General features: G+C 46.5%; 1 protein-coding gene across 8 annotated transcripts in view; it reads left to right on the forward strand.

Annotated features, from left to right (window-relative positions):
* The window catches only part of LOC136675096 (protocadherin gamma-C5-like), a 64061-nt gene extending 56600 nt beyond the window's left edge, over positions 1 to 7461 (forward strand). For 5 of the 8 annotated variants that reach the window (XM_066651511.1, XM_066651512.1, XM_066651513.1 and 2 more), the window contains exons 2-5: positions 703 to 761; positions 1249 to 1302; positions 3401 to 3519; positions 4888 to 7461. In XM_066651511.1, the coding sequence (XP_066507608.1) occupies positions 703 to 761; positions 1249 to 1302; positions 3401 to 3519; positions 4888 to 5120 (465 nt within the window). In that variant the 3' untranslated portion in view covers positions 5121 to 7461. The remainder of the gene's footprint in view (positions 1 to 702; positions 762 to 1248; positions 1303 to 3400; positions 3520 to 4887) is intronic. The other 3 variants (XM_066651515.1, XM_066651516.1, XM_066651510.1) reach the window with 1 other exon arrangement.
* The last annotated feature ends 3678 nt before the right edge of the window (positions 7462 to 11139 follow it).

Consider the following 11139-nt stretch of genomic DNA (forward strand, 5'->3'; position numbering starts at 1 on the left):
TGGGCAGCGGGTCGGGTTCAGTGGGTCGGGTGAGCCGCCCGTGTGTGTGTGTGTGTGTGTGGGAGAGCTGCCAGTGGGCCGGCAACTGTAATCCCGTCTGGGCTTTAGAGGATCAGTACAGTAGGACATTAGAGCCACACGTGCTCCTCTTTGACCGAGGCTCAGTCCAGCGGAGTGTGGAGGATGGAGGGGGCAGCAGATGTGTGCCAGGACTCATGAGATGAATTTTGAACATGGCTTTTAACATGAAATATGAGTCACACCGGAATAAAACATATTACATCAGCACAGTGCCGTCTCTGTGGGTGATAGTGTGTTATATTATATTTATAAGTGATTTACACCACCTTTTCTTGGATCTTTTTCTTGGTTCCGATGCTCTTCCCGTGTGTGGCACTGATTTACTCACTCCACTGCTGTTGGGGATGAACTTGTGTGTGTTCCTGTTGTGTAACTGCAGCCGTGTGTAGCAGCGACATAATGGTGTTTTCAATTATTCACACGTTCTTCTTCTAAATCACACTCTGTTCCTCCAGAGACTTCTCTCCCCACCCCCTGCTTCTTTCTTTTCCACGTCCTGGGGACAAGCACCAGATCTCCACACTCTTCTCAAACCCTCTGAGCTGTGTTTACAGAACCGGGCCCCACAGTGTATAGACCTCCGATCATAATCTAACCCCCGTCTTTCTCCTCTTCCCACAGCAAAAGCCACCTAACAATGACTGGCGTTTACCCCCGAACCAGAGGCCCGGACCCAGCGGGTAAGTGCCTTGGCTTTAATTTGCATGCACACTAACCTTTTAGAGATTACCTAGGGATTGGGTTTGTCAGTTAATGCCTTTATGTAACGTAAATGCTTAAAGAGTGATGACCCAACAGGGCTGTTATTCTCCTCTGTGTTTGGGATGTTACTGTAGATGTGCTTGGGTCGATATGTTGTACATGACACGAGGGCCTGGTAAAATAGTTTGTTGGTAAGTGCTGAAAGGGTTAACTATAACAGTAGGAGGACTGCTCTCGGGTTTAGTCCTGAGCCAGGGTTAAAGATATGGTTTTGCATGAAATCAGCTCCACTTTCCCATGAGCCTTTGTGTCTTCGGTTATCAATGGAGATTCAATGCAAATGTTGCTAAGAGACGCAAGGTTTTGTGCAAAACCACATCTTCTGAGTTATATGACGTCTGCCTGGTCCTGATTGGCCTGTGGGTGAGTGAGTGACAGCCCCATGCTCCTATCCCTGTGTTCCAGCCAGCACAGGTTCCACACCCTGCAGCAGAGATGGACTCCCTACGAGAAGTCCAGGTAGAGTGTGAGAGGAGGAGGTGTAGTGTGTTTTGTAGCTTGGCTTCAATGTGTGGAGCCTTGTACTGGGAGTTTTCTTCCTGTCACGACCCTCTAGAGCTACTCCATGTGTCTTCCAGCTCCACTACACACGGTCCAATCGTCCTCGCGGTGCATTCTGACGACGTAAACCCGTTCATTACCTCAGACCCAAGGCGTTTGGACCTGTGTACACTGCTGAAGACTTTGTGTTGCATCTTGCTCTGTAGGTTACTGTGGCGCTGTGTGTAGCCGTGCCTAGTTAAGTGCCATTTTCTTTGTCTTCTTTGAATTGGGTTTGCATCGGCTTGCGTAGGACTGAGTGTGTTAGTGTGTCTCCGTAGTGTAGAGAGTGTTTCTGTCGTCCTGTTCTTGATTTTCATTTTCAGTTATGTTTGTGTGTAGATTCTCTCTTTCTCTGGCAGTTCACTGTAAATAAATCATAACGACTCTTAAATAAAGCTGATATCGGACGTGAGCCAGAGTGTGTTACAGTGAATAACATCAAAGACTTGAGCAGGGAGTAAGTATTCGTCACGGCTTTGATGTTACTCGTGTAAACACACAAGGAGAGTGATATTACACCTTTATTACAGTTCGGCCATTTTCTAAAGTCATAAACAAAGCACTACATGTGTCCACTTTGTCTCTCAGTGGTTTGTATTAGATTTACAGTTTAGTTTTGTTTAACTTAATTGTTACTGAGAATTCAAACATTCTTCTACTTTGTCCTTGTTTTAAAAATAATGAAAATTAGAAAGTTCCCGATCGTCAACGACAACATGCCTCACCTTTAACTCGTCTAAACACACACTCACACACACTTCTGAGTATAATATGATCCCCAGAACAGAACGAGTCCATCGTCTTCTGCAGCTTTTTCCTGATGGAGCTCAGAGCGAATGCAGCGCCCAATAAACTCTTCACACTGCTTCATTTTTAGGTTCTTTTTTTGTTGAATAACATTGGAAATGTCCTTTTAAACACGACACAACAGACACAAAAGCCTCGTCTGTACACATGATCACACGATTTCAGCAACAGAGCGCAGGTCCAGGGCGTGTTTACGTAGCTGTAGTTTACTGCGGTGTCTGAAAAGTCCATCCATCCATTATCTGTAACCGCTTATCCAATTTAGGGTCGCGGGGGGTCCAGAGCCTACCTGGGGGCGGCACGGTGGCGCAGCAGGTAGTGTCGCAGTCACACAGCTCCAGGGGCCTGGAGGTTGTGGGTTCGATTCCCGCTCCGGGTGACTGTCTGTGAGGAGTTGGTGTGTTCTCCCCGTGTCCGCGTGGGTTTCCTCCGGGTGCTCCGGTTTCCTCCCACAGTCCAAAAACACACGTTGCAGGTGGATTGGCGACTCGAAAGTGTCCGTAGGTGTGAATGTGTGTGTGTCTGTGTTGCCCTGTGAAGGACTGGCGTCCTCTCCAGGGTGTATTCCCGCCTTGCGCCCGATGATTCCAGGTAGGCTCTGGACCCCCCCGTGTCTGAAAAGTGAATAAGATAAAGACCAAACCATTCACAACACACTTCTACAGTTTAAACCCGTGGCCTGGTCCGAGGACGTCCTACAAGACTCTGTTACAGAGAAATGAAGACAGCTTCTCAACAGGAGCCAGGCGTCAAAGGTTTGGAGAGAAATGTAGAGACAGAGTTAGATTTAACAACAGTCTTAACACGGTGTGACGGGACTGAGCTCAGAACAGTCCTGTTGTTCCTGGATAAACCCGGAGAAGCTCACCTTAAACAGACTCGAGGCCGTACACTCAGAAAGTCAGTGTGTTTCACTATTTTTCCATGTGTGTGTGTGTGTGTGTGTGTGCTGACCTGTTCGCCTGTCTGATTATATTCCGATCACCTCCGCTCAGTTCCACCGCAGCCTCCATTTTCCTCTGTGTGCTGCTGCTGCTGCTGATATTCTCACACAAAATGGCTGTCTCAGCGCTGGTGTGTGTTGTGCTGACAAATTTGGCAACAGGCGTACACATGTTTGTGTGTGTGCGTAAGAGTGTGAGTGTGTTTCTGTGTGGTGTGTGAGACTCTAACCACCCCCCTCCTCCTCCTCGTGTGTGTTGTACAGAGCTGGACCTCGTCCTGAAGAGGCCGGAGCAGGTGGCGGCACCGTAGGTGGGACGGGACCCTGGCCCAACCCCCCCACCGAGGCAGAACAGCTTCAGGCTCTGATGGCCGCCGCAAACGGTGAGTGCCTTTCCTCGTACATTCACCCCTACATCCCTTACCCCTGCCTCCAACTCTGTGTGTGCGAGTTCAACAAAGACGTAGGAGGCTCTGCTTCTTTCAGCGCGGACACAGCTGTGTTTGTGGTGTTATAGACGTAAACAACAACAACAACAACAAGCAGTTAGACCTGAGAGCTGAGGTGAGGAAGGTTCTGCTCACTGTGAAAACACTCAGAAGGAAGAAGCAGGGAGTGAAGACCCAGGTTATCTGTCGTCGTCTTGTTAAAAAGTGACTGACAACACGATTCCAAATGTGGTGACGTCTCCGTGAGTCACGTGCAAAGCCCCTTCCTCTGCAGAGTGACATCACACCTCAAGGTCACTCTCTCAAGGCAGGAGATGGGAGCAGAGGGAAGTGGAGAGACTGAGAACATGAGAGAGCTGCTGTTTCCACTGAACACAGTGCAGCACAGCTCTCATTGACTCTTAATGGACTAACGGAGCGGTAAAGGACAGAGGAGTCTTTCTTCCTCAGAGACACAGCTGCAGTCCACCGCTCTCTCCCAGCGTGTGACGACCGTTTCCCTTTATAACCCAAAGCGCTCTGGTGAATCGGTTCCTAGGACGGGCTGCTCACCGATGAGACGTTATGAATTAACTCTATTCACCGTTTCCTGGGGGAAGTGTGTCGACTGCCTCCTGAATAAAGCGTATAGTCACCACAAGGGCTTCCTCTTTTAGAACGAGCCCCAGGACCTGCTTCTGAATGAACGCATGCATTCCACAAGAGCTGGGGACCGTATTTGGCTGTCGTTTTGTGTTTATTCCTCTTTTAGCGTTTGTTAAATCAATGACAGTGTCCAAATAGAGTGGGCTGACTGCTACAGAATACATAATGCATGGGGGAGGGGGAGGGGGAGGGGGAGGGAAAAGCAGGTCACAGAAAGAGCTGCAGTGCGGAGCTATTCTCATGGTTCATGGTTTGTTTTTTTCAGTCATTAACGCCTCAGACTTTCACAGATAAAGGTTTTAGATTGTCGTAGCTGTTTTATTCATTATTAATGTATTTAATTTAATGGCCTCTCTTTTCCAAATGCTTCAATGTCTGGAAAGACAGCTGCTGATGTAGTAACTAAACATCCACAAACATGGAGAGATGCATTATATATTTTCTTTAGAGAGTGAAGTATTATTAAAAATATTAAACAGCACAAAGTCCAATGTAGCAACTGATCCCAGACGTCTCAGTGGTAGTGTGTGTCCTGCTTTAATCTGCCTATGCCCTAATGTCTCTCCTTTCCCTCCTCCTCCTTTTTATCCCCTCTTTCTCCGCCCCCACACTCTATCCTTCCCTCTTCCCCCGTGTCCTTTGCTTTCCTCTCAGAAGCAAGCGAAGCCACGGCGACACTGGGTCCTCGCTACAACGCGCAGTACGTCCCCGACTATCGCCAGAACGTCTACATCCCCGGTAGCACCGCTACGCTAACGGCTAACCCCCAGCAGCAGCAGATGCCCCAACAGGCTCTGCCCCCTCCCCAGGCCCTGCCCCCATCAGAAGCCCCCAAGGCTGCCCCCACTCCAGCCTGTAAGAAGAAGGCCACCAAGAAGGACAAGAAGTAAGAGTCAAGAGTTAGCGTCGTTGAGAATCATTGGCATCGCTGTGGGGATCTGAGCCTTTCTCCTCTGCACCTGTTAGCTTCCCCCTCACCAGAATGTTTCAACCCCTTCAACTCTGGGCTTATCATCCGTTTATTACCACAGTTATTCATTAAAACACTCGGTAACTACTATGAAACTACTATGTAACGATAGGTAGTCGCCAGAGTGGAGAAGTCTTAGAGTTCAGGGGGTTAATAACAGGTCTTTAGTTGTGACATCATTTACATTACTTTTTGTTTCTGATTTCTCTGATGGTAATAATTCACATTTGTTGGGTTTGTTTTCTTTTTAAAAAAAAAACTGTAAAATGGAAACGTCAAAGAGGGACTGAACGCAGTGAGATCTGTTCAGATTCCAGAAGCGATCTCTCAGACAGTGAAGTCTGTCCTGTAAGATACGGTCCCGAACGTGAGCGCTCCTTTCTCACGGTGAAGCTGTTTGTGTTCTTTTCTAAAGCAAAGTAAACCCTTCTTGTGAAAACGAGAACGAACATTTCGGTGTTAGACTCTGGTTTTTCTTTAATGAAGATGTGCCATAGCCCCCTAGAAGTACTCTGTTTGTTGGTTTCCTTTTGGGATATTTATATTTTTAATGCATGATCCACTTTGACATCAGTAAGAGTATTAAACTGATCTATGCAGTGCTGAAAAGATATTAAAGCCAAACGTACACGTGGCAGTAAACGGTAAAGGTATTTATAGTAAAAAGAGCGTGTTTCCTCTCTAGGAAAAGTACTGGATTCGGTGTTCCACAAATTCTTAAGAAACACTAAGGTGTCTTTAAATTATGATCTACGTAAACACCCTCAAATTCTTTCAAAGCTATAAACGAATCCCGTGGACGTGCTGTGTTTTCTAAACCCTGGGGAAGGAGGCCGGGACCCAGCTCCTGGTTTGAGTGTAAGGCCACACTGGACCAGTGTTAAATTAAAAGTGCTTAAAGGGGATGGCGAGTGGGTTGGTGGATTGTTCCTGTGCTGTTTGGGGTTGAATAGGAGCTAGGGAAGTGTCTGTAAAGTAAATGGACGTCCAGTTGGATTGGAGGAAGTGTAACACGGCGAGCACTGGTCGGTCTGGTGTTTCTGAAATGCTCTCAGTGGAGGGAGACATTTGCTCGTCCATGCTCCGCCCACAAATTCATTCATAAAGTCTATTTAACAGCTCCTAAGTGGGGTCACCGTGTTGGTCCAATCAGGACACTGCATGCTCAGTCCCAGCGATGCCACAGCCATCTGTAAATGTCCTCATTCCTTCAGCAATGTGCTGGATAATGTGGAGCGTTAGCATTACCTCACTGTAGCTGAATGCATTTGTGGGTGGAGCAGACACTTTATACATAAAAGTTCCACAAAGGGGTTCTTTGACCGGTGCCATAGAAGGAGCACTTTTTTTTTAAATCTCTGAAAAACCATGTGTTTTTAAGAGATGTGTAAGTTCTGTACACAGTTTAAAGTTCTAAAAATGGTTCTTTACAGAACCATAAGTGGTTCTTCTATGGCATCGCTCCAAGGCTCATTTGTATCACTTTTATTTTTAAGAGTGTAGGTTTCTGTCTGGGATCGACACCATGTGAAAAGCTGACATTCCCTGGACACTCCGTCCTGGACTAGCCCCGAATCCGGAGGTATCACTCTCCTATATTCTGCACAACCCTAAACGCACCAACCCCATCTTCACTCTGTACATAAGATATGTAACCTGTCTGTATAAACTAGAGCCACAGAGATCAGGCTAACACAGGAATGTTTTAGTATTTTTTAGAAAAAGAACAAGAAAACCTTAAAAAAAATGAATAAAATAATAAAATAGACCCTGATGAAGTGTAGTGCTATAGATCTGAACGCTTGGAGCTCACTGACTAACCCCCCACCCCCTGTAAATACCCCCCCTGCAGCATACGCAGTCGTAGCTTAGCGCTTGTGAACATTTGTGCATATTTTTGTGTTTTTTTTCCTTCTCTTTCACTTTATTTCTTCAATCATCTGAACACTGACAGCGAAAAGATAAAGAGCCCCTCCCCCTCATCTCTCTATAGTCCTAGTGTTTGTAATTACAGTCAGCTGTGGATGCTTCCGGAATGCCATCCCTGTCTAACTATGAATCTATATCTAATCTAAATGTCGAAATGTATTCGAACCGTGATAACCTTCTTTTTTAAAATGCTTAGCTCTTCATGTTCCGCTTTTATTTTATAATGCAGATATTTATATGGCTGTTGATTTGTTTATGTTCTTGTTTATTAATGGAACACTTACATTTCAAATAAAAGTTTGTCAGAACTCACAAACCCCGTGTGGCGTGGAGTGTTATCTCTAACCCCCGCTTCCTCCTGGTTCCAGGTACTGATCCGACACGAGAGTGAATAAATCTGAGTGGTGTATAAATGATTTGCAGTGTCCTCCGTCTGTAGAAGCACAGCTGATGCACCACTGGATCAGAGACCCGTCTTTAACCGGCTTTAGAAGTTTCCACCCAGAAGAGCGCTCTTCGTGGCTTTAAAGGAACTGACCCATTTCAGCAGTCATTTTAAGCAGCTCAGAAACACCGAGAAGGAGAACATCAGCTTCAGAATAAAGGTCTCTGTGGAGATTTGGGAAGTAGGACATTGGCTTATGACGTGTAGTAGAGCTTCAGACGCGGGAGAGGCTAACGCTAACGGACGCTTTTGTGCGGCAACAAGCCACAGGCAGTCGAACAGTTCTCAGACTTTGTGAAGGAGACTGGGGAGAGATGTACGTTTGTTTGACATCGTGGTAATGATATGGAAGGGTCCTCACCTGCGGGAAACCGTAAACGTCCATGGGCAAGACTCCAAATGCTAATCTCCTTCATTCGTAAAGGGGCATGTACATTATTAAGCAGTTTAAGTTGAATGTTATTGTCCATGGAGGGAGTCTGAGTGTGTGGTCATTAAAAATACATGGGCCTTGATTTGAAAAACCCACGTTTTTACCATGTCCCTGTGTTTTGAACTAGGCGTTCACAGCGAGAACTAGCTTCATAGCCTCTGTTTTGCGTCATAAATAATAAAAAACAAGATTCACGACCAACACAGCTTTTACAGATGATCAGCCAGTGATGGTTTTGATGCAGGACTGTGGTATGAATATGATCCAGGGCTTTAAAACTGACTGAGAGCAGCTGAAAACCACAACATGTTCTGTGCTTGGTGCCAGAGTGTGACTCCCAGCCCTCTGCTGATCTCCGCAGTCTGACTCACGAGCAGTGACACAGTGGAGCAGGACTGAGTGTCTATAAAACTAGAGAAAGACTAGAGTAAAACCCCATTCCGTTATGTGCAGAAACATGCTGCAGAACAGACCTGAGGTCAGAGAATCACATAACACAGACCTTAAAGATCTCCCTCACCAGCCTCCATCTTATGAAGCTGCACAGACGAGCCCACAAAATGTCTGCCGCCTCAGACCTCCGCAGCGGTTGCCGTGGCGACGGGAGGAAGGAGCTTTATCCTCTGACGCTGCAGCCTCCATCTCTTTAAGCCTGTGAGGAGAAAACTGGCCTTTAGACAGTTCTCTATGTTCCAGCCCTGATCATACGTGGCCATATGTTTTCAGACGCCTGAGCACCCAGCGTTTATCGTGAAATACACAGTGTCTACAGAGACGTGTTCTTTCTTTACTGCAGTAGCTGCTTCTACTCTCTTCTGGGAAGGTTTGACGTTGAATCTCTGGACATTTCTGTGAATATTTGATGGCATTCTGACACAAAAGATGTAACGAGGGCAGGCGCTGATGTAGAATGATTACCTGAATCTTTAAAACGATATCGGGTTGAGCTCTATCCTTCACTCTCTGCAGAGAACTCGGCTTCACAGCCCCATGTTAGTGGCTTTTGCACTGAGCTCAGTGACCGTAGCTCCTCTGAAGCCACCACAGAGGGTCGCATTCAATTTAGAAGCTTTTCTAGATGCTCACACTTATTAAAGAGCATCAGTAAACCCCCTTCACACCCTGTCACTCTGTCCAGAGCACTCCCAGAGAAGTAGAGGGTAAACCCAGGGGAGCTGCTCCTCTGTTAAACTCCTCAGAGCTCTGCACAAAGATGGAGCAGAAGCCAGGGCAAATTTATGAAGAATGTGGAGCAGCTAAAAGCACGAGGCGAGGCTTTGCTTCCAGCCAGCAGCTGCTTATCCACTAAGCCGTCATTTACCCACAGCCAAGCAATTACTCTGCCAATCAGGGGCTTCGCTAATCACCCAGAGCCATAAAGAGTGGTCTCCTATAGAGACGTGAACTCAGAACAAACACAATCAAAGCACACAGAGGATGGATGTTAACCCTTTAGGGATCTGAAGCTTCTGCCTCTCGATTTTTATTATAAGTTTGTGTCGAGACTCAAAGGGTGCTCTGTTCTTTTCTCACAAATGATCTTCTCTTAAATTCAAACAGATGTCTTATGTATCTGTAATAAACTGCCAATTAATATTATAATGCATTAACATGATAAGCTATGTTTCTATCTGGACCTGGAGGTTGTGGGTTCGAGTCCCGCTCCGGGTGACTGTCTGTGAGGAGTGTGGTGTGTTCTCTCTGTGTCTGCGTGGGTTTCCTCCGGGTGACTGTCTGTGAGGAGTGTGGTGTGTTCTCTCTGTGTCTGCGTGGGTTTCCTCCGCGTGACTGTCTGTGAGGAGTGTGGTGTGTTCTCTCTGTGTCTGCGTGGGTTCCTCCGGGTGACTGTCTGTGAGGAGTGTGGTGTGTTCTCTCTGTGTCTGTGTGGGTTTCCTCCAACACTCCAAAAACACATGAATCAAAAGTGTCGGTAGGTGTGAGTGAATGTGTGTGTCTGTGTTGCCCTGTGAAGGAGTGGCGCCCCCTCCAGGGTGTGTTCCTGCCTTGCACCCAGTGATTCCAGGTAGGTTCTGGACCCACCGCGACCCTGAACTGGATAAGGGTTACAGACAATGAATGAATTAATGAATTAATTAAATATATATTTATTTATATACAATTCTTATTGAGGAGATAAATTAGTTTAAAATGTATTGCTGTTAAATAATAATAATAATTATTATTGTAGATGATTAAGAATTTGCAGAGTGCTGTGTAGGTGTCTAAATGCAATAAGAGATTCAAATTCAGGAGGGGTTTGTTAGTTTGGACAGGACACACACACACACACACACACACACACACACACACACACAGCCAGATGCTCTTTTCAGATTCCATCACCCTGTGTTGGTGGTCATTTCATCAGAGAAAGGTCAGCAGCTCTCTGCGGCTCATTGACTTAATTGATATTGATCGGGAAAAGGCCGGATGAGCTGCAGAATCACACGCCTTCCACATGGAGCCTTTATTTACACACTCCCTGGATCACAGAGACAGAAAAGAGCTGAGCAACTCACTCCAGTTAGAGACGACCCGAGAGGAACCAGGTCTACAGCTTCTCTTTACGGTCAAGGGAATATTCACCACTTCTGTAAAGGCTTGTCGAACCTAGCAACAGTTGCTATGAAGAGGATCAGGGTTATTTCCTTTTGTTCTGAGAGAGACACAGAGAGAGAGAGAGAGAGAGAGAGAGAGAGAGAGAGAGAGAGAGAGAACGAGGACTCATTCACAGCAGATGGAGTCCTTCTGCTTCAGCAGAATTGACCTGGGGGAAAATCTCTCTCTCTCTCTCTCTCTCTCTCTCTCTCTGTCCCTCACTCGCTCGCTCTCTCCCTCTCTTTTCCTTCAGAAGAGGCAAGCCCCTATAAAGAGAGGAAAAAGCCCAACCGCAGCTGCCGTTGTCATGGAAACTAGGCCATCGACCAGCCTCCCACCGGCAGAATTTAGAGCAGAGCCAAAAAATGACATTTTTAAACACGCACACAATTTACACCGCGAATAAAAAACGGAGTGAAATCCTCCTCCTTCCGTCCATTTGGCTACAGTCTCTCAGAGAGAGAGAGGAGGAGTGTGTGTCTGAGGTTAGAGCTGACGCCGGTTCAGTGTTTGATTTGCTCAGTGAAGTCCGGA

Source organism: Hoplias malabaricus, chromosome 18 (genome assembly GCF_029633855.1).
Source record: "Hoplias malabaricus isolate fHopMal1 chromosome 18, fHopMal1.hap1, whole genome shotgun sequence".
In the NCBI taxonomy this organism is placed as follows: Eukaryota; Metazoa; Chordata; class Actinopteri; order Characiformes; family Erythrinidae; genus Hoplias; species Hoplias malabaricus.